A 24009-nucleotide genomic window follows, 5' to 3' on the forward strand; every position below is an offset into this window, starting at 1 on the left:
TGCCTGCTTCAGTGCTCTTCTGGCTTGAGTAAACCATCTTAACTTGCTAGATCAGGTGAGAAATCACTCAGCAAGGTGTTATTGCTCAGCTTGTTCCACTGGCTCAGATAAGAGGCAAAAGTATCGTCCGTAGTTGGCACCAGAGAGATAAAGGGTGCAAAGTGGGGTATTTTAGGGTCTGGAGAAGTTGAGCTGTCTCCTGGGTTCTCTAGTAGCAAACTGCTACTTGGCTATTATGAGAAACCTCGCCTTTGGTTATCTTTTGCAGGGCTCTTAAAAGCAGCTTGTGGACTCCAGGCTTAAAATCCTGCTCTGGAAAGCAGCAGAAGTGTATGAATAGGCAGATTGTTATGGCCAGAACTGCTTTTTATGAAGTACTTTGTGATGAGTCTGGGTGGTTTTGATTTTGATTTTTTTATTAAAAAGTCTTCTAAGGTTGAAGTTATTTTTTTCCTAAGATTGATGAACTTCTTGCAAGTGCTCAGATTTGCATCAAAATCTGGATAAAGTTCACCGATTTTTTCAGTTTGTCTTTCTGCCTAGCCTTTTATCACCACCATTGAATTAATAATCATCATTAGTTATGTACACAAAAATTTATAACAAACCTATGAAAAATTAAATATATATAGAATTAAATTATATTCAGAATCTCATCGATACAGATTTATAAGGCTGTATGTAGTTCTGTGGGATGACCAGTTTTTTATTGTTTCTACATGATCATTTTTATGGGCTCTGGCAGTAAAAAAATGTTGAGGACAAGAGTTGTTTCAGTACAAGTCTCATTCTAAATTGTGTTTGAATAGTGAATCTTTTTAAAAACTTCATGTTAAATATTTTAATATTATCTGTAAATATTAATTTATGTGCTTACTATTAAAATTCTGAACTAAAATATGAACAAACAACGAAAAACCTAAAATCGTAAATATTTTGTTCTTTGCTTCTGTTAATTTTTTCAGCCAACTAGTTTATTCTGATAACTTGTAAAAATAAAATCAGAATAGTTCCCTGAACTGGCTGGCTGTGTTGCAGAGCATTTATAAACAATTCATCCAAGATCAGCTTAGGATGGTTGGCCTGTGACAGCCTGAATGTAGGCTGGTTTAGCAGCAGAGAGCTCAGTGTAATTTTGAAGGGCAGTCAGTCTGACAGCCACCTGCCCCTTCTTAGTAGCTGTTTCCTCAGCACTCCTCTGTCCATGTGGAGGTCTGGTTTTCACTGAGGCTTACAGAAGGTGGCATTTGACACAGAAGGGAAAGGGATGGCCCACAGTCGAAGTGGAGCTGGCTTGGGATAGAGGTGGGGGAGTCCCCGAGTTGTTAGCACAGGGTCAGAGGTTGCTGTTGTGGAGATGCTGCAGCCCTGCTGATTCTTTCAGCTGCAGTTTGCTTTCATCTGGGTTTTGGCTGCTGAAACTGTACCCTGAGTGTTAATGATGGCTCCTGGTGGGTGAACTCTGCCATGTAACGACAGATGAGTTTCCGCTGAGTTTTCTCTTTGTGGTGTGCCAGCTGCTGGCTTCCTGCAGTACCTGCAGCAATAGCCAGCAGCACATTTGCAATTGTTTTTTCTTAAAAAAAAAAAATAGATAAATGAGACACTGCATTTATTGAAATTCTCTAGCTTTTTACTTAAGAACATACTTGCCTCTGTTCTGCTTTTACTTTAACAGAAAAGCTTTGATTAAAGTAAGTTTTGCCAGATGTGATAGTCATGGAGGCAGTACAGCCTGGGAAGCATCAGTTACAGTCAGCTGTGTAAGAGCTATATTTATATGCTTAACTAAACTTTTCGTTTCCCCATGTGGATAAATGTGAGGTTTAAGTTGCACAAAATTAAATAGTGTCTTTATGGGAGTAGTAAGTGGTGCAGAGTATGCAGGAATTTAATACTACCACATGGAACAGACCCCCATGTTTTCTACTAGAATGGCTTAAATCATTATGTGGCATTCTTGATTGTAATCTGTCTGTGATGGAAATACTAAACGTAGCCAAGAGGTCTTGTAGGCTGGAAAAAGCTATGTAAACAAGTTAAGTATCCAGTTCACACTTTCTCCCACCAAAAAAAATGGTGTTATACTTAGACTAGAGAGGAAATTAAGTTGATATGGCAAAAACAACTCATGGTTCTAAAAGCATTTGAAAAGTACTGAAATAACAGATTTTCAAAATTCTGTTTTAATTGCAGTTGTGTGAATAGATGCTTGTAATAATGGAAATCCTGGAATATTTGTTACAGAAAAATGCCTGCTGATAACAACAAGATTGAGTACGGTGATAATTCGTATAAATTTCTGGAGACAACATGCTATGAGTCAGTAAAGTTGTGATGAACTATTGGAAGCTTATGTTTGAAAGAGTCTGGAAAAGGGATATTTTTGACAGTGACAGTTTTAATGGGAAAAAAATGACATATATTTGTTATTGGCGCATGTCCACATTGTATATTTATCCTTAAAGAGGAAGCTTTCTAGCTGTGCATGTATGTATAGAGGTGCTGTAGGTGTAGCAAACACTTTCAACCACAGAAATAAAAAGCAAAAAAAATAGCAATAGGCTTGGTGTGTTTTAGTGGTTTAGGCTTGGAGAGGTGCTGCCTTTGCAGGGTGATTGCACACCAGCATAAGCAGCACAGGACATTGTTTTGTCCTTTCCTAAAATTCAAAGAGCTTCATTGTATCTTTGTATGAATCCTCGGGTTCTGTGGGCAGGATGCAACTACGTGAGATTTCACAGGCACAACAGTTTGAGAAGTGTAGAGCAAGTTGTAGTTGCAGACTGGATTGTCAGAGATGTAAGTGTTATAGCTTAAACTAGGTATAGGTAATCAACACATAAAGCACACTGCTGTTTTAATGAAGTGTAGCTGCAAGTCTAAATGCTCTGCTGGACAGCATACAGAGTTGTATTTCTTTCCTAATTTAGTGTTGAACTTTAAGCACAATACACCTTTTTGTTAGTCTGGTTTTCCAAAACACAGCTGTCAGAGTTCATGCTGTAAATTGCAGTTTGTGGATAACTGCCTGGTAAAAAAATTTAAATAAAAAGGAATATTTTTGTGAGGAGTACCTGACTTGGCTCTTGAACAGCTTCATATATGTGGTCATCATGCACAGGTTGCTTGCTCTTGTGAGCTGTGTCAAAGTACTACCTGTCTTTCAAGCATTGAGATGCTTTCCAGGATAACTCCTGAACTGTGGAATCTTGGCTTCAAGTTATGATTCGACAGGTCAAGAAAGTGTTATACAGATCATCTCTTCATGTGCATACAAACCAAGCCAGGGGCAAGGATGGTTAATACAGCAAAGCAGTGTTCTTAAACTAGTAATGATTTGTGGCATGGTAGTACTGTGAAGATCTAGTCATGAGTTACAAGCTGTCTGTGCATGGCAGTGTGTTCACACACTGTTTGAAGAAAGGATCTTCCTTTCTAAAGGTGCTGACTAACCAATGTTAATCCTGCCTGCACTACAGTGCTCTCCTCAAAGGGAAGAGATCAAGGTTGCACTTGGGGTTTGCTGACTAGAAAGATAAAGGCTCTTTGTCAGTAGCAGCATCTTCAAGTTGTCTCTGTGCATCTTTTTCCTGTTCTTTTGCCTTCTGTCACCATCGTCAGCATGAAATTCCGACATGTGTGGGTTCTGCAATAGAGATATTTCATGAAAAGACAGATCATGATGTGATTCTTGGGACTGTCCTGTGCAAGGCCAGGAGTTGGACTACAGTGATCCTTGTGTGTCCCTTCCATCTCAGAATATTTTGTGAATAAATTGAGTGAGGTTTAGTAGCAGTAGTCTTCTTTACAATTTGCGATGGCACTTGTTTTTCTTGTGATGAATATTACTTAGGTGTGCAGCTGATTGCAGCAGTTTGTCATTAAGAGAACTTGTCAATAGATTTTGCTAGTGAAAACACAGAAATACAGTGAAACACGTATAGAAATAGAATGAAATCAGGCATGGTATGTAATTTACCCTGCCTTTATGGGTTTGCTATGTTCCGTAAAAGTCTGCATTCTGTAGGTTTTTCTGGCTTTCCAGAAGTTCCCTGGCTCCCTTTGGTTCCTCGTATTCACTTTTAATGTAAGTCCCTAGAGAAGTCCATTTAGTTTGGATTGGTCAGGTCTGCAAGTAGAGAGGGATTTCAGCCCAGCATGCCCAGGTCAGAGTGATCATCCATGACACAGGAGGTTTGCAGTCAAGACTCTCTTATGTGTCTGAGTGTGAACATAAATCTGTTTCCCTTCACTTTCCTTCACAGTAGAGCATTTGGGGAGAAAGAAATAAAGTTCGTACTCCAGATTATGAACCCAAGTCTCTTGTTTTTTCTCATGGACAGTATGCTGTAAATCTGTAAATATTACAGGGAACGGTAACTGGAACCCCACTTATACCTTTTTATCTAGCTTTTGCTATATGAGCCCTTCAGTAGGTAAGCTAGAGACAAAACCATCAGTTTTTCTGTTTCTGTGCCTTTTGTTCTGTGTAGCAGAACAAAGGTTTAATTAAAGCTCATACTAGTATATCCTGTAGGATGATAGAGCATTCCCAGAAAATGGGAATGCAAACCCTTTGGGGCTGAGGAGGGAGTGGAGCCCCTTTACCTTACTTGCTGTGTATGCCACAGTACTGTAAAATATCTGGGATCCATTACCACCTTCTGTCATGTCCCAACTGGACCTACTGCATTTTATCTTTCTCATTGTGGAGAGATGTCAGATACCAGAAAACTTTATCATCTGCAGTTGTTCTGAAACCTCTACCTGTATTTTTTCTGATTATAGATGAAATTTATGTCTTCCATCAAGAAAAATCTTCCCCACAATTATCTGCAGCCAGGCATGTAACTTGGGCAGATTTGTTTCCATTCCATAATTCAAGTCAAAACCAAAAAATAGTTTGCATAAAAATACCCAGTTGCTTTTCATTACATTATTTAGAACTGTCAGAAAGTTGGGTTTCACAGGAGAAGCCCAGAAGCAAGCATGAGTAAATTCTGTGAAATCCAGAAGCAAACATGAGCAAATTCTATGTAAAAGCAATAACTGGTCAAACAATGTGTGTGCTTGTGAAGTTAGTAGTTCAGTCTTGAAGCAGCTGTGTCCTATATAAACTAACAAACACCCCATACTCTGGGGACACAAGATGATACCATGAACAGCCTTCCAGCTCTGTTCTCATGAGCTGTGGCCTCAGCCTGCTCATACTTGTACATGAACATTTTCATTTATTCTGCTGAAGAGGCCATGTGTTGTAGGTGCCCATGCTGGGATTTCAGCAAAAGAAACTATTTTAGAACTTAACACCTACTGGTTTTTCCCACTGCATTCAGACCTTTTTGGTGAATTTTAAGCTACTTGATTTCGTGGGAAATTTTTTAGAGCTGGATGAATCAACTGTGGGTAGTAATGTAGTGTAACTCAAAGTCTTAGCAGTTGTGTTACTCTTCCTGTTTCTCTGCCTTACTGGGCATGGGAGCGTGGCACAGGAGTTTCCATGTCCAACTTGTACAGTTGTGATATCTTTTCTCATGGTTTGGGCATGCACAAATGTGTATTTTTATCTCTTTTTGGACTCCAAACCCTGCAGGGGAATCTTATGAACTAACAGTGACGTAGACTAATTGTGGCAGGTGACCTTACAGACCTATAGTGGAATGGAGGACCCGGTCTTCTAACCTAAGCAGAAAATCAGTTTTCTGTAGATTTTAACTCTCTTGTGATTGAAAGTCAAGTCTTAACTAGTTTATTATATATTATTTAAATATATAATGCCCTTAGAAAACAGTGTTTATGGAAGTGATTCTCATGAGTATTTGGAGACTTGGTTTATTCCATTAACTTAGAAATAACTGACAGAATTTAAGTCCAATCTGAAATACTGTTGGTTCTTTTATGCTGTAGCATCACAGTAGCTGAAGTGGGTATGCCTTAAAGTTTTCTCAGGAAATACTTTGAGTAGGCAGTCTTGATGTGCTGAACCTTTTGTGTAAAAGTTATTTCAGTGCTAAGGAATTTTTTATTTTGCACTTCAGTCTGTGATAAGATCCCATTCTTTCCATATTACTGCAAGCAGTTCAAAACCTGCTGCGTTCATGTCTGTAAAGTTACCAGGGGCAGAAGGAACATTGTGGTCTTGAGCCATGGTGTTAGGCTGGTAGATAGATAGGCTGTTGAAGGAAGGCTTACTTCAGGCATTCCCATTTGGATTGGTGTGTTGCAAAGTCCTGCTCTGGGGACTGCACTTATGTTGTCCATCTTGACTTTTCCCATCAAATTCACTTTCCCTACATGGGGATGCTCTGCTAGTTCATCCGTCATGGTGCAAGGTCAGGAGGTGAGCCTCTCTGAAAGGCAGCCATCACAAGGCTGTTCTGCATCCAGGGAACAAATAGTTTTGCAGGCTGAGTTTAGGATTGGGTTCTTTGATTAAAATTGCTGGCAATTCAAGCACTAGTGTTTATCCCAAATCTCTGCTTGTTCAGTGAAGAATGCATCACGTAGTTTCTTAATGGTGGTCCTGGAATTTACTGTGTGGTGTATTCTGACTATACTTCAGTATCACAGTAACACTGATTAGGTAAATAAGATAGCTGTGAAGGTCATAAATAAAGAATTACCAATTTAAGATTTGTGGGAAAAATCTATACCACAGGCTTAAAAATTTTAATCAAAAGTAAGTCCTTAATGTAAAAGAGTTTTTTTTCTTTTTTTTTATTTTCTGGTGCCTTACTAATATACCTCTCTCAAAACAGAACAGCAAGATGCCATTTTAGTGCTTTCTTTTATAGTGACTTGCTTCCTTACAGTAAATAGTTGTACAAGCAGATATGTTTAGAGTTGTTTCATGTGCAGGCAGCTTGGGGATTGTAATTAATCTGTTGAGGGAGTTCTGCTGTCAAGAGTATTTGCAGGTCATTGCTAGAGGTTTGTAGTCTCTGTGTAATTGCTGTCCCATGTCAATGTCACTAAGGATGTTTGGTTCTTCAGTCCCTTCTTTTCTCCCCCCTTTTTTTTCAGAAATATCTATGGGATTCATTCTGCCAGTCAATAAAATTCACACTGAAAAGCATGGCCCTCAGCTAATGCTAGGAAACCTTCTGGAGAGAGGGAAGAAGGAACTGTTTTAGCAGGGTAGCTATCGAGTTCTGAAACAGGCATCTCCAGAGACTATTTCACTCTGCTTATTTTAGAAACTTGTCTCTTCCTGCTCCTTTTTTAACCAGAGCCTTCGTGCCTGAGGGTGGGGGCTTGGCTGTGTGACCAGTGTCGTCCAGCACACAACCACAGGCTCTGGCTGAGCAGCAGGAGCTTTTGCTTCTCCATCCCCTCCAAGTTGTCTTGTTCTCCATCCTCATCTCACCACTTCTGCCACACCAGGATAAGTGATTTTGTAGCCAGGTGGAAGGAACAAGACACTTTCTTTATTGGATTAGTTTCAGACAGGTCTTTTCTTGTTCCAGCCCTCCTGGTGGCCACAGTAATGCTGGCATTGATCAAAAAGGAAAGCAATAAGAGTAATCAGCAAGGAGGTTGACTAACAAGAGGGAATAATCAGCAAGGAGAATGGAGCAGCTCTCTTCAGTGACTTTCCATCCTTGCACTACATGAAAGTGGCTGTAAACATAGCATCAGCTCCAGGAGGAATCAATTCTGTGCAGCATTTCTGAACCAAGATTTAAACCCATGAAAATACAGCTCATGCTAAGAGGTGTCAGGCTGAGGGAAGCACAAGTGCGAGTCCAAAAGTGTGAGTTGTATATTCATTTCTAGTTTTATAAGTGCAGTTAGAGTGGTGTGTGGGGATATGAGTCACTTGGCTGTCTGGATACTGCTTTAAAAAGGTGTTGTCTGCACCGTGCCTCAGCTCTTACTGCGCACTGAAATGTTCCCCCCATGGTCTGGTTGCATGTTTCAGTGGAAAGCTTTGCAGTAGGGCACAGTTCAGAATGCAGCAGGGGCAGATGCCATGGAGTGTTTTCCTGTGCTTGCCATCAGCTTGGTGGATTCTGCATTGGGTGAGATGAACAGCTCAGCTGAAGGGAATAATACCACAGGAACCCAACATGTCATTGTTAATATTACCTTAATATCTGAATCAGCTATGGCCTGTGGCAGTCCTGAGCTGGAGAGTGATGAGAGGAGAGCAGCATAGCCATCAGTATTTGATTTCAAAGGAATAAATGTGTGTATAACTCTTAGTATTCTTCCTTGATCCTATTTGCCCAGTTAATTTTCTGTAGGGATGCTATTGCCATTCTAATAAATAAGCTTAAAAAGACTTCAGTACTGTGGAGTGGTTAATTTCTGAATAGTTTGATGATTAGCAGAATGTGAAGGTTCTAAATACTTAATTTACAAATTCAAAGTTCTATGGAGAAATAATCCTTCCTTCTTTCTGTTGTCATGTAATGAGTCTCTCATTTCAAATTAAAAGCTCCAGAAATTTCCATTGAAGTGATTTTATAAATAAAAAATTTTCTTCAAGCATTACAGTTTGTCAAGACAGTAAAAACAAACCAACTTGGAAAGCATTGAATCTAAACATTTAAGGTCATGTCCATGTTTGTTTTCCTAAAATATTTAACAAAAATAGAGTATTGTTCACAAATGTGCAGAAATAATTTTAAAATCAGTTTTTCAGCAGCACACCATTTGTAGCCTTTTAGAAAGGATCCAAGTGGTGATACAGTATTAGAGATTTCAGTCTCTTGGCTTTGAGTTGCTTTTTTTTTCAGGGAGAAAAAACCCCACTTTTTCAAGGATTCTGGAATCTTTTTCAATGCTTTGTAAAGGGGAGAACAAGTATACTAGAAAATAGTTAAGTGTTGCATAAAAATATTAATTCATTGTAACAATTGGGGTTTTATTCAGTTGCTGTCACCTCGGGTTGAATACTGACAGGACATTTAGTTGTAGCTCCACCACGGGTTTCCAAAGGCTTCCTTTGGCCAGCCACCGTACTCGGAGTTATTTGTTTGGATTTATTCCCTCAATGGAAAAATCTGCAGGAGGGCAGTTCCCGCTGCTGGCTGGGACTTGCAGCGAGTGCATTCTGCGCTGCAGCGGCCGGCAGGAGGGGGGGGGGAGGACAAGGGTGTGCATGGCTTCGACGAGGGCGTGCATGGCTTCGCTTGCACAGGACAGCAGTGAGAGCTGAATCCAGTCAGCAGATCTGTGCTCTCCTTTCCCAGCTCGGCAGCTGGAAAAGCTGTTGGGCTGGGGAGGCAGAGCCGCTCCGGAGAGGCATTGGCGCGGCCATATATGGGAAAGGACATTTTCCTTGTTAGCTTTACCGGGACTCTGTGCCCAGAACTGCATTCATCATGCGGATGCGCTTCCACTGGAACGTTTCTCTTCCAAACGGTCTTAATCATAGCTTTAGCACTGTGTCACATCTTTGCTGACTTATTTATATAATCTGTATGGACTTGCTGTGCATCCACTCTTAGTCTGCCCTAAAAAGGTGAGCTGTTTGTAATTTTCTTGTCTAGGCTGTCAGAAAAGATGGTGCTCACCTGGTGCCAGCAGCTTGGCTTTTTTCTTACTGAACAGCCCACCCCATTTTGGGTTGCACTAAAAGCAAAACTGCTTCTTGAGTAACAAAATATCCTTTCACTTGAGGGAAGCAAGGTTTGCTGAACACAGCATACCAACCATAAAATCAGGAAAGAAGAGCCTGAAAGTTGAGCAACCTGGTAAGGACTTGCTGTCCAGACTCCTGGTATGGTGGGTGAGATCCTAACCATGTAACCACTGTCTTTCCAAGCCTTGGTTCAGTCCCTTCATCTGTCTTCCACCTGCTCGCGTTCCTTGGGTCTCCGTTCCCCTCTGATCAAGGTTTGCAGTTAGACAAGTTGAATTTAGGTGATCTCTTATAAAGGGACTCAGAGTGTTCCTGGAAGAGAGTTTTTGTGAATGAAGGACTGGTTACTTGCAGCAGTGTACAGAGAGAAATTCAAGTTGTGAGTATGCAGAAAGTGGCATTCAAAAGTTAAGTAAGGTGTAATTCACAGTTCAATTTTTTCCTCTTTTTTTTAACCACTAATTTCTTTTGTGCTTTTGCATAACATCTCTCGAAGTAGTTCAACAGCATATTCTCTTAATTCTGCTGTGTCTAAACTCCACTGCCTGTCCTCTCACCATAGCATCCACTGAAAAGTGAGCCAAAATGATTTATCAGAAAAATATGAGCCATCTAATATTGTTGTTGGATACAATTTGTTAGCAAAGGGTTGGCTTCTGTTTGAAATTTTCCCCATCAGATTTTGGAGCAGCCATCCTTTCTCTGGTAGATCTGGCTGGATGTGCAAAGTAACAACTGTGTTTCACTGTGCAAAAACCAAAGCTCAACTGCTGTACTAATTTGAGCATTGCTTGCTTTTTTGCTAATTTATACAAAAAACAGTACGTCTTCTAGAAAAATGACAAGTTCTGTTTAGGAGATTCTGCCAAATTCACTTTTCTTTGGCTATACTGGAAGATATTTTTTAGGACAAAAAGTTATTAAGAATACTTTTGTTTCCAGGATGACTGGAGAGGCTTTAATTAGCAGCAACATTTTAGGGTGTTCAAGGAAACTGGCCGTTATTATCTAAGTTCTCAGAACTCTTATAATGAATAAAAGAGAAATATAATTTAAAATAGTATCAAAATTTAAAAGGCAACTGACCCTGGCTGACTACCTGCTATTAAGGTAGGAAACGATTTAGAAAAATTTAGCCTTTTATTAATACTTATAGCACTGAACAATTTTTTTTTTCTTTGATAGGGGTGGTATCCATTAATTTTCTGTTGTCTAAAGAAGAAAAAACACGGGTAGATTTTATGTCAGAGATGCTTTATGGTGCATATTTTGAGATGAAATTTCTAGTTTGTTGTAAAATGTGCAAATCTGTAAAATACCCTTTGAAGATTGCGAAGAAAACGTTTTGTAAAAAATATGTTTTGGTGTTTATCTTAAAACAGAGGTGTGAGTCTAGAAGCTCTGTTTCCGTCCTGTATTGCTGTGGTAGCTTTATTTAGAATCTTCCTGATAACATTCAGAGCATAAATATTTTTTATAAGGTGTTAAAAAATTGGTCTAGGTTCTTCCTCCCAAGTCAACAGCATTTTCAAATTTCTCATAGCTTGCTGGTTTACCTAGCAGAGGAGCATTTCAAAATAATTTAAGAAGCTACCCTGTTTGATGTCTTCTAAATACAGTGTAGCCCACAAACATGGTTTGTATTAGGCCAAAACTGTCCATCTGGTACAACTGAGATAATTAGATTTGCTTTTGTTCCATGTTCGTTGTCTCCTCTGAAACAGTTATATGTCCACAGCTTCATGAAATTATCTTTTTTGCACTTACTCATTAGAGTAAATCATCCAGTTTGGTTTCTGTTTTGTCTTCCAGACTAATTTCAAATGGCTCACATGTGCTGGCATCCTCTGCTGCTTGATATGGAATGGATTTGCCCAGCAAGGTAAGGCACTTGATTGCACTGCAGTAGTTAATTGCTGTTTAAAACTGTATCTGTTTAGCAGTTATTTATGTGGATAAATACATCCTCTCTAGACAAATGCTAATGGCAGTTGGTCAGTCATGTCTCATGTTAATAACACGTAGTTAGAACTGAGTTTACAAAACCAGAGTGACCCAAAGTGAAATGCTGTTGTTGTAAAACACCTTTTTATAATTGAAGTGACGGATTTGCGTTCCTCGCTAGGTGGAAGCGACTGCATAAAAGCAAATGCAAAGTCATGTGGGGAATGTATACAAGCAGGACCAAACTGTGGCTGGTGTAAAAAAACAGTAAGTGTTGCAAAAATCTTTTTATGGTTCGGTTTTTTCCCTTGGTTTCAAGCTTTAGTAAATACTTTACTCATATAGAAATGTCTGTTTTCATTAATTGTAATTTCCTCTACTTCTTCAATTCGATACTTATTTGTACTTTAAAAATCAAACGCTGTGATTTTTCTGATTTGAGTAGAAACGTTTTTCACAATGTGTTTACTTCTCCTTTTCTAAATCCTAAGTGTATACAGTCCCTATAAGCAGTCTCATTGTTATTTAAAATTACTCCAATGTGGAATCTGTCTGAGTATAGTCTTAATTATAGTCTTCCAGTGACATTAGAGTTAGAGCTAATTTTAGACAGATGTAGGTGGAGTAGGGAAAGAGATTGAAGGGGATTTTTCTTCTAAAAGAAAGAATTTCAAATTTTAGTTTTCTGTTGATAGACCTAAGGAGTAGGAGATAGGTTTGTGTGGGTGGCTAGTTTGTTTCATTATGAAACAAAAAGGGTATGTTAAGAAAAATTAAGTTCAGAAACTTGCAAAATATAAGATATAACCACCGTATGCTGACATATCTTCTTCAAGTTAGATACAGAAGAAAGTATTTTCTATAGTTCTTCTTTGGTTTGTTATTGAAACTGAGAAATTTTCCTTTGTCTTGCTAGGAGATGATAATTTATTTTTATTTCTATATATTGCCTACTTACTATTCCCCAAGCCAGCTTATAAACTTGCAATATTTAATTAAACTGACTGATTTTATAATTTCACCTTGAGCTATTAGATTTCCTGGAGGTCTGTGTCACCAAAAACTGACAAGCTTTAGTATACATTTATTTATACACATAATTTAGAGGAGGGGGCAGAATCAGAATTGCCAAGGTCCTCAATTAGAAGCCTTATTTATTTAAATTTGAGGTTAGAGCTTTTTTAAGTTTTGATGTAATGATAATTTGTTGTTCAGAACAAAATTAAGGGTTGGTTTTGTTTATGGGTGTTACTTTCAGATTGAATTTCCCCAAAATAAGAGTTGTCTGTCTTTGCCCTGCTCTGTCAGCATATAGCTATTACTTTGTTGTGGGAGTACCAAGGTACACTTATATAATCTTAATTAAAAAGGAAAGAATGGTAAAAGCAGGCTGTATGAGTAGGTTCACATTATTGGTAACTATGTGAAAATGAAAGATTTTTCTTCTGACAGTCACTTTTAGAGTAGCCAGTTCAAACAGATGTCCCACTTCTGATGGAGTTGGCATTGGGCTTTATTTTTTTTCCCTCTTGCATCTTATACACAGATAAGTAGATGCAAACTCCTGGAGTAAATAGTAGTCATTGAATATATGTAGTATCATTTAATATATTTCAAGACTATGTGTTTTATTACTGAACTTTGGAAAAAATAGATGTGATCATTGTAGAAAGAGCAGTTGTGAGTAGAATATAACAATTTGCACATAGCTGTAAATGTGATTCTCTTTGCTGTGTTTTCCAGGACTTTTTGCAAGAAGGAGAGCCAACATCTGCCCGGTGTGATGACTTGGCAGCACTGAAGAGTAAAGGCTGCCCTATGGAGGATATAGAGAATCCCAGAGGCAGCAAACAGGTGCTCGAAAATAGAGAAGTAACAAATCGTAAGAAAGGTGCTGCAGAGAAGCTGAAACCAGAAGCCATTACACAGATCCAGCCACAGAAATTATCACTGCATCTAAGAGTTGGTAAGTACAGTTTCATTCCAGTTTTGGGATGATTCTGTGTCACCACCACGTCTGCATTTTTTGATTTTCATGTGTAACCATTTTGTTACAGAAATGACTATTTTTCAGATAATGTGAACGATAGCATTCAGTTCAGCTCCAGGTGTTTAAAAATACTGTTTGATTTTTGAGAAGGATTAGATACTATCACTTGTTCTATTTTCCCAATAGACTTTAAGAGAAAATGGATACAACATGGATTGTTGGATATATCAGAAAGGCAAAATTGTTTTGTTTTCAGTACTTTGTAGTTGATTTTCTACAGTGTGCCTGTAGGATGAAAGCAGAGTCAGCAAAAACATCAAGTTACTGGAGCATTTCCTTTTGCTTGAAGTACTGCTGTTTCCTGAAGTCTTCATGTCTGAACAATGTGGTTTTGTAGTTGTGCAGCACAATTTTTTGGATTGCTACGTAAAATACCTTCCAGAGGCTAAAGATGTGGGCACAGAACCACAGTAGTGAAAACACAAAGTAGTTGTGTTCCATTTCCAGCCCCTAAAAGAGAACTTTATCTGGTTCAAATGAGGGAGGTGGGGAGGAGCAGGGCTAGTGACTCAAATGAGCACCGTGGAGATTGTCCTCAGGGGGAGTTCTTAGGTACTGTAGACACATTGAGCAGCTGCCTTGTATTTTCCTGGAAGAAGAGCTTGTACTTGGGGTCAGCTGCTTGGTGGTAGTTGCTGTAATAATTAGAAGGTGATGTGAAGCAGGCTCAGCATGATGTAGAGAGGAAAGTAATGAAAATTATTTTGCAATTTTGGTATGGCTCCTATTTATTTCTAATGTGAACTTTTTTGCTTCAAACCAAATTATTGTTCCTCTGCTGACAGAGAAGTTTCTTCATCAGAACATAGCAGGAACCTGGACAACCAGAATCTAATTACCCAAAAGATGTTTGTAAGCACTTCCATTATTTCTCTGAGGGACTGAGAACTGCAGAGAGAGACATACTTGCTTTCTATGCAGGCTTTTTGAAATATTAGCTAAGGAAAATTGAAACAGGTTTTTGTGCTGGCTTTTTTCCCCCTTTGTTATCTGGGAATTTTTTAGTGAAAACCATGTTACATAGCTGCTTGACTTGCCCATTTAATGTTTTTCTCACTTTACTAATTTTGCTAATGTTTAGCAAATGTTTCCTAATTATTAAGCAAACTTAAATAGCAGCAATACTGCCATTTAAGCTCAATGACTGAGGGGAGTGGGCAATCCTTGATTTAATTCAATAGGATTAAATTAGGCAAAGGAATACTGTTCCAGTTTCTGGGAAAGGGGGTGTGTGGTATGTGTGTGCAATCCTTCTGCACTGTCTTTCAGCATCAGAGTGAGACTAGATTCTTCTGTAGGTAAAATGCAGGGTCTGGGCTTACAATCAAAGCAAATACTAACTTGCTGTTCTCTCACTGCCATTTCTGTGCTCTGAGCTTGGTAGATGTAAAATAACTTGCAATATTCCATACAGAATTAATTTTTCTTTCATAAACCTGTTAAAACAATGTGGTTTTTTAACTTTTGAGAGTTATTGAAGTAATCTTGGATGAAAATAGATGTCAAAAATTTGTGCCATTAGGTCTTACAGAAACCTTGTTACAATGACTGCAAGAATGAAGATTTGAAACTGCAGCAATTATAAGAAGCTTGGGTTTTGGCATGATATTTTTTCTGTGGGGAGATAAAGTACCTCAGAAATACAAAGTTGAACATCTGAAAGAAACACTTCTTGAAATTTTTTTAATCATAATTTGTTGTTAAGCATTTCAGCCAACAGGAGAAAAAATAACTCACCTTTAGTAATTCAAAACCTTCATAAGGATTTACAAGCCTTTCCTTAGAAAGGCATTTTTCTTGCCAGTGCAGTTATGGAATTTTTAATGGTTTCTGTTGTTTAATCTCCAAACCAGGGGAACCTCAGACATTTTCATTAAAATTCAAGAGAGCTGAAGACTACCCCATTGACCTTTATTATCTTATGGACCTCTCCTATTCTATGAAAGACGATTTAGAGAATGTGAAAAGTCTCGGAACAGCTCTGATGTTAGAGATGGAAAAAATAACTTCAGACTTTCGGATTGGTAAGAAAGATTTGCCTATTCTAAAAATACAGTCATTTTCTTCTAAGTTTCCTTCCTGATGTTTTTCACATTATTGTATATGAAGAGTATTTTTTTTCAATTTAGCAGTATTATGCCAGATATTCTAATACAAGGACCCATTGAACAGTGTAAAAGTATTTGGCATTGGTGGAGAAGATGGGACATAAGCAAGTATAAGAGCTATTTCTGATGTCAGTTCAGCTATAATGCATTTGAATTCTGTTGTGTGATAATAGAAATGAGACTTCCATTCTTCAACTTACAGGGATTTTGTTGTTCTTGTCTTAGGTTTTGGCTCCTTTGTGGAGAAAACTGTGATGCCTTATATAAGTACAACACCGGCCAAACTCAGAAATCCTTGTACAGGGGATCAGAACTGTACAAGTCCATTTAGCTATAAAAATGTGCTCAGCCTTACCAGTGAAGGAAACAAGTTCAATGAACTTGTAGGTAAACAGCACATTTCTGGGAACTTAGATTCTCCTGAAGGTGGATTTGATGCAATAATGCAGGTTGCAGTTTGTGGGGTAAGTGTGTACTGGTGGTTTTTTTTTTTTTACTGTTCTATTAGATGAAATTGTTTGAATGCAGCCTTAGTATTTTATGGTGGCTGGCATTTGAATATGTCACCTCATGTGAGCAGGACAGGGTAGGTGAGGAAGAATTCAGTGAGTGAATGAAACTGGGAAATGTGAAGGTGCCAAACAGAGGTTGTGATCACAGCACATAGAGAGAAAGCTTTTAAAGTTTGCTGTAGAGGAAGAGTCAGGTTCTGCTTAAAAGTATATGAGATCCTGAATAAGTAGTTATTCTCAGATGATTTTACAGGTCTGTAGGCTTGTTGTGGTTGCAGAAATTTGGTGTGTTGTGACTTTTACTAGTTTCTCAAAGTAGATGGAAAACTGTTTTTTTACTTACTTCTGAAGGCCTCAAGATTACTTGTTTCTGTCATTTTTTCAGACTGTTCTATGCACCTGTACAAAATGGACTTAAAAAAAGCAATACCCAAGTTTATTGCTCTGTTTCCATATTATTTTTGCTGTTGATCAATGGATTCAGGACTTTCTGAAATTATCTGGAGTCTTGATTTAAAAGTGCAGTGTTTATCATAACCTTTTTAGAGTGGTAACTGTTAGTATATGACACTTCTACATGGTCTTCTTTCATTAAATTAGCTAGGGCTTCAGTTCCATGGATAAATTTAAAAAAATAGGACAGGACAATTTACATAATTAAACAGTTGTGAGCCATGATGCTCATGGGCCAGTCCTCTGGCAAGCACTGTGCTGGGCAGATCTGCACTAGGCTGGCAAAGCCTGATGATTCTTCAGAGCGTTGTTCTGGGCAGTTCAGTACTGCAGCATTGCTGCACACCAGCACCCTGGGGCTGCCTGGTCATGGCATGGGAGTGGAACTGGCACTGAAGAGCCTCATTTCTAAACTCTGTCACTCTTCAGATACTCCACTGAGAACTGAAGAGTCTATGTCAAAAAGAATCTTTTTTGCCTTTGATGAAAAATCTGCAGCAGATATTTTGGAGCAGACATTAAATGAAACACAAGTGTTTCCAAGGTTTAATGAATTAATTTTTTCCAGGGTGACACTTTTGCAATGTTGTGACTTCTCCTAAGTCTCTAACTTTCCATGGACTTCTCTCTCCAGTGTTGGTCCCCAATGCTTTAAAATAAATTGGTACAAAATACCAAAAATATGTTTGTGTTTTTCCCAAGGAACAAATTGGCTGGAGGAATGTTACAAGACTATTAGTGTTTTCCACGGATGCTGGATTCCACTTTGCAGGAGATGGCAAACTTGGTGGAATTGTTCTGCCAAATGATGGGAAATGTCATCTGGAAAATAATGTGTACACAATGAGCCACTATTACGTAAGTCTTTATATCATCTTCTAGGGAAATTAATATTTTATTATGCTTAAGCTCAAAAGAACTCATTCGATCATCTGATATAGCTTCAGACCACTATGTCTTAGAAAATGTATCTGTTTACATCAAGTGACTTCAGTTAAACTAAAGCAAATGTGCAAGAATTAATCTAGTCTTAAATGGAAAATTTCAAGAAATGGAAATATATGTTGCTGGTTTTTAACCTTTTTGATGACTAATAGTCCTGTATGCTACACTGAATCACAGAATGTCCTGAGTTGGAAGGGATGCACAAGGGTCAGAGTCCAACTCCTAAGCTGGCCTTGTATGTCCACTGGAAGACTGTGGTGATTGTTTCATTATTTTATCATTTCACCAGTCTTCATTTTCAGAATAGTTTACTAGTGAAAAATACTGGTAAAATACCTGCTTGAATCGTTTTTTAAGACTGAAATCTTACCATGCAAAGTTTATGGTAAGAGTATGGTTAACGTTGCCTTTGTGGTTTATTGGAAGGAAGATCTGACAAAAAATGCAGAGAGAAAAAATTACCAGATGGGGTAACCACAATAAGCTTCACCAAGTTTGTGTGTTCATATATTCCTAACTTGGAGTGAAAACAGTATAATAAAAACCTTAAATTAATTCAGTTTTATTTGTAATTTCTTTGTGAAACAGTGCAAAAAGTAGTGGTTTTGAGGGACTGAAGATAATTTTCTGAGGAGATTGGGATTATTAAGGATTTGACCTTTTGTATGGCATCAAATTTGATAACATCCAAGAAACATCCATCTTCAGGAGACATATATGAAATCTTACCCTGTTTATTTTCAGAGGTTGTTTTGCTTTAGAACTGTGACATGAAGAGTTAGGAGTGCTGTGTATGTTTCTAAAGATGATTTGTATTTATGATGTCAGAGTCTTTTTGATTATTTTCTAGCAATGTCTCAAATTTGAATTTAATTTTTTGCCTGACTTTTTTTTAGGATTATCCCTCCATTGCTCATCTGGTACAGAAACTTAGTGAGAACAATATTCAGACAATCTTTGCTGTTACTGAAGAGTTTCAGGCCGTCTATAAGGTAAAGAAATTACTCTGAAGTCATTAAAATTTACTTATTTGAAATTAAAGTAATTGTGGAAGTGATCATGGAAGTAATATTTTGCTTTATTATTAAGCTTTTTTTATTTCTCTGTGTGATTTCCAGTGAGAAAAAGTGCCCCTTCTCCTTGCTACTCTTTATAGGTATGAGTGAGTGGAGAACACATTTGCAGTTCTAATTTTTGTGAACGTTTTTACATCAAAATAGCTGAGGGGGGTGTGGACACTGAATCAGGGGACACACTTATGAAAGAACATACTTTGTCTCTTTTGTTCTATTTATATGTCCCATGTTTAAAATTAACTAAACTGCTGGATGTGATTGTGCAATAGGAAATGACTGTGTAAAGGACATGCATATTTTTCCTTCTTTTAACCTGTTTTTTTGGTTTTGGGGTTCTTTCTTAAACTGTATTCAAATTTTTGGAAAATGATGCCTGCCTATTTTTAATGTATTCTAAGTGTGGTTGAAGAGAGATTGTGGTCAGCTCATACAAGAGAAGGGCTTAGTATTCTCTTACCAAATGCAGAGTTTGTGCATTTACACAGTAAGGCTGTGTATAACCTCAAAAATTATGTTCATCACTGGCAGCACAACTTTGTTTTCTGAAGTACTTGACTAGTTAATTCACTAATGCATTATGTCACCATTTGTACTGCAAATTATACTCTGCTTGCTAGTAACACTGTACTTTTCCTTCTTTTTTGTCAATATTGAAAGGAACTGAAAAATCTGATACCAAAATCAGCAGTGGGAACATTGTCCTCAAATTCCAGCAATGTGATTCAGCTAATCATTGATGCATACAATGTAAGTTCAGATTTTATGTATTAATTTTTCTTGCTCATAAGTTTTTCAAGCAGAGACTCTAAGGTGGATTAGTTAGTGTTCTACACTATAAACACACTCCATTGCAGTAAAACCATAGTAAACATTAAGTCTCTGTGGCAGTAAGAGGTTAGATGAGTAAAAAGATGCACTCTTATAGTCATTTAAAATGGCATTACAAGGAAAATTTACCCATCCACATTTTCCCTTTCAAAAAATAAAATTCACAACCAAATCCCACACTGTTTCTTCAGCTTCTTCACTTTCACCTTCCTTCCAATTGCTAGCAAAAAAGGCCATTTTGCTGGCTTTGGCCCCACAATATTTTCTTCATTGCTGCTTTGTGTGTAAATGAGCCTCACTTCTCCTTTGGAGTACATGGGGTAAACAAGTGCCTCCAACATCTGTGGGAACCTGTCCTGACCTTGTAACAAGTTCAGACATGGGAAGGAGTCACCAAAGTGTGACTTAGGGCAGCCCTGGGCTGGTGTTTCTAAGCACATTGGAACTTCAGTAATTCCAGTGTGCCTCTGGGGTTGATGCTTAGACTGGGCATAGTTGTATAATGTCTGTTCTGCAACAGAACACTTCTGCAACTCAGTTTGAAGTTAGGTAATAACTGCTGTTTCAGTCCCTTTCTTCAGAGGTTATCCTGGAAAATACTAAGCTACCAAAAGGAGTGACAATCAGTTACAAGTCTTTCTGCAAGAATGGAGTGAATGACACACAAGAAGATGGAAGGAAGTGTTCTAACATTTCAATTGGAGATGAGGTAACTCAGAGTATATATGCTGCTGCTCAAATACAAAGTGCACTTAAAATGTCCAACATAGCATTTCTTTTTAATAGTACAGACAAAACTCCTTGTAGTAACATGACACTTCTTTTTTTTTTTTTTTCTTTAGGTTAGATTTGAGATTAATATAACAGCTAATGAATGTCCAAAGAAAGAACAAAATGAAACTATTAAAATTAAACCACTGGGATTCACTGAAGAAGTTGAAATTAATCTCCAGTTCATCTGTGAGTGTCAGTGTCAAAGTGAAGGAGAACCTAATAGTCCAGCCTGCCATGCAGGAAATGGAACATTTGAATGTGGTGCCTGCAGGTAAATAAATAGACATTTTCTTTATTTTTGCAAAAGAGAAATGTGAGCAAGATCTTTGTTTCCTTAATTAGGGTTTACTTGGGTTTACTAATTTTTTCTTTTTTTAAAGAAAAAGAATTGCTGTTACAGGCCTGTTTCTTTTAGGATGCTCTGAAATACTGCCATATCCCTGCAAATAATCCCTATGCTTAAATATTGATCATCAGATCAGCATTGTTTTATGACTCAGAATTCAAATTTGGCCTTAAGTCAGTACTTTAAAGGATATAGATCAGTTTTTGGTGTTCTTTTAAAATCAAGAGAACACATTTTCCCATCTCTGTAGAAAACATTCTTATACTTGGTGTCAGTCACTGCTGTCGACTTGGTTTCACGTGGGTGAGAACAGGCCTGTGGGTAAGCACAGGCTTTTATTTTGTAAATGCAGCAGCTTCCCAATGATCTGTCCTCTCTGGTGGACACCATGTAACAGTCTGTTGATCACTGGTGGGATCAAGAGCAGCCTCCATTTGCTCATCTGTATCTTACCCTCAATGATGAGAAATGCTGATCCCTGAAGATCTCAGTTTGGCAGCTCTGAAGATCATCTACTCTCCTTAATTGCTGTTCATAGGAAACCTTTTCATTGAAATACAGCAGCAGCTACAGGGAACAGTTGTCACTTGAGAAATAATTATTGTTCTGTCACATGAGAGAGGGATTAATAATGACTGTGTGACAGTTTAGTTAGAGGAGTGACACAGTCTCTCACCTGGAATATCAGATAAGACAATCAGCATCAGATAGGACAAAAAGCAACTTAGTCCAGTTTCCTCCAGTGCCTTCGAGAACTGGTACATAGATGTCTGCTGGAAACCTCATTTGAAGTTTAAGTTGGAACATCCCTTGAGACAGTAGTCACTTTACTGCTGTTCTTTGTGCTATTCTTGTGGCCCATTTTTTGTGACTTTCAATGAAGGTTACATTTTCAGTCATGCTTTTACCTTGCAGATGTAATGAAGGACGTATCGGAAGATTATGTGAATGTAGCACAGATGAAGTAAATAGTGAGGATATGGATGCTTACTGCAGGAGGGAGAACAGCACAGAAATCTGCAGCAACAATGGAGAATGCATTTGTGGACAATGTGTGTGCAAGAAAAGGGAGAACACCAATGAGGTGTATTCTGGCAAATACTGTGAATGTGACAACTTCAACTGTGATCGATCAAATGGTTTAATCTGTGGAGGTGAGAGATGCTTCAGCTTTCTGCAGGCAAAGCTGGTCAGCAGTTCACCAGTCTGTTTTCTCTACCCAGCAGAGTAGGGATGCTTAGCTAAAAGATCAAAGCCACTTGATAACAGAGATGAGGATACTCACAGATGTAGTGATTACAAACACTTGTCTATTAATAAAACAGCCCTCTGAACATGTAGTCTATTAATGCACGTTTCACCTTCCTTCAATCACAGCTCCAAGAAGGGCATAAAGTGAACTTGACTTCTGCTGTTTATTACAGAATTACCCTCAGGTATTTCAGTAAAGAAGGCTGAGACAGCTGTCCTGAGATTGTAATGTTGTTCTGGCTCAGTGTAAGCACTGTCTCAATTGAAAGAGAGAATGCCCTCAGCTTACTTGTAATAGTGGGTGCTTGACTTTGGTGCTTGACAGGATACCAGTGAACTGCTTGACACTGTTCTGAAAGGTAAATGAAGACTAGAATGTGCAAGATCCAGAGAAACACCTTAAGCAGTTCAGGCAAGACTTTGATGGTAGTTAATTCCTGAAATCAAAAGCAATATAAAAAAACATTCAGCAGCCAGTGTCTAAATTATTTTGCTGCTTTGCATGTGGAAGTATCTGGTAGGAGTATAACTACTACCTCATTGTTGTCTGTGCTGCAAAAGTAAAACAGAGCAGCCACTAAGCTCTGAGTGATGAGAATACCTCATTTGTCTAATTTGTTCAGAGTCCACTATTGCTCTGCAAAGGATGGGAGCAATGGTGCTGATGTTCCAAAATACACGGTGACAGGAAAGTGTTGACTGAAACACTTCATTCATTGGAGAAGGAGGGGTGTAGCCAAAGACCTTTTCTTGTCATCCAGATCAGTATAAAGGCATGTTGTTGCTTGTGCAGAGAGTCTAAGGAACATGAAGTTGGGTTGGGTATGTGAGGTCAGAAGTACTGAACATTGGTGTGCTGTGGAGCCAAAGTTGTTTCATTTTTCTGTGTTTTGAATACTCTGTTAGTGCACTCCTCATCTTCTTAAGTCTTGCTTTATACATTTGTATAGTGATAGATATGAAGGCAGGGGTGGTCAATTTAGCTGTAGCAGTCTATATCTATCTGTATTATCATATGCATACAAGATTGTGAACTGAAAACTGAAGCAGTGCTGTCATGTTTCTCCACCTAGGGGATATGGTCATCACATTATACTATTCTTGATCTGATATTCCTGAGTCTTGTTTTTTTGTTTATGAAAAGAAATCCAGATGTATAGGAGAATGGCAAAAGGGGACAAATGCCTGCAAGTAGTCTTTCAAGAAGTATAAATTTAAAATGTATTTTGTACCTCGTAACTCATTCTTCATTATCTCACCATGGTTTCTTTGTCTTTTATCTACCCTGAGGGTGGTAAACATTTATTTCTCACTGTCACAAATGTTTTTATGTTAGACTTGATTTCATTGCAATACCTTTTCACTGCACAGGAAATGGGATCTGCAAGTGCAGAGTGTGCGAGTGTTTCCCCAACTTCACTGGCAGTGCCTGCGATTGTTCCTTGGATACTACACCGTGTATGGCATCTAATGGGCAGATTTGCAATGGAAGAGGAACCTGTGAATGTGGCACCTGTAACTGTACAGATCCCAAATTCCAAGGCCCCACCTGTGAAATGTGTCAGACTTGCCTTGGTGTCTGTGCAGAACACAAGTACGTACCCAGAAAACCAAGTCCCAGCTTCTGTGCATTTTGCGTTTGTGATATGTGAGGATTTTTAAAACAAAGCTTTTGATAGGTAAAACTTCAGCTAAGATTTTTGTTTAAAAGAAATACTACTGACATTACTAACTTCACAGTCAATAACTAAACCTAGACCTGTGTGGGCCAGTGAAATTTGCATCCTTCCCTTTGGAAATCCAGGTTTTTAGAAACCTAGTGTTTTCTGCATGAAAACTTTGAAATATGTTTAGGATTAGTGGCTAAGAGGGTTCCTGTGCAACTCACTTTGTGCTGAGAAAAAAACTTGGTCCTTTTAGTAGAAAAATCCTATTCAATCTGCTTTTTTCAATGAATTATTCAGTGATACCCTACTGTAAAGCTCATAACTGAGTTTGTTCTTTTTAGCCTGTGTGTGTTCCACTGTAAGTGCCCTGTTCTTACAGTGCCTTCTCTGAGAGTATTCATTTCCCAGGTAGAGGTGTTGAAAAAGTTTGGGGTTTTTTCTGTCCTTGAAACCTGTGGGTCAT

General features: G+C 38.3%; 1 protein-coding gene across 2 annotated transcripts in view; it reads left to right on the forward strand.

Moving 5' to 3' along the window:
- ITGB1 (integrin subunit beta 1) overlaps positions 1-24009 on the forward strand; it is a 42097-nt gene that overhangs the window by 7094 nt on the left and 10994 nt on the right. For both annotated transcript variants that reach the window (XM_030230274.2, XM_030230280.2), the window contains exons 2-13: positions 11405-11474; positions 11718-11803; positions 13280-13502; positions 15440-15610; positions 15920-16158; positions 17362-17517; positions 18501-18596; positions 19338-19427; positions 20077-20217; positions 20351-20553; positions 21544-21782; positions 23251-23473. In XM_030230274.2, the coding sequence (XP_030086134.1) occupies positions 11405-11474; positions 11718-11803; positions 13280-13502; positions 15440-15610; positions 15920-16158; positions 17362-17517; positions 18501-18596; positions 19338-19427; positions 20077-20217; positions 20351-20553; positions 21544-21782; positions 23251-23473 (1937 nt within the window). The remainder of the gene's footprint in view (positions 1-11404; positions 11475-11717; positions 11804-13279; positions 13503-15439; positions 15611-15919; positions 16159-17361; positions 17518-18500; positions 18597-19337; positions 19428-20076; positions 20218-20350; positions 20554-21543; positions 21783-23250; positions 23474-24009) is intronic.

The sequence above is a fragment of the Serinus canaria genome, chromosome 2, assembly GCF_022539315.1.
Source record: "Serinus canaria isolate serCan28SL12 chromosome 2, serCan2020, whole genome shotgun sequence".
Lineage (NCBI taxonomy): Eukaryota > Metazoa > Chordata > Aves > Passeriformes > Fringillidae > Serinus > Serinus canaria.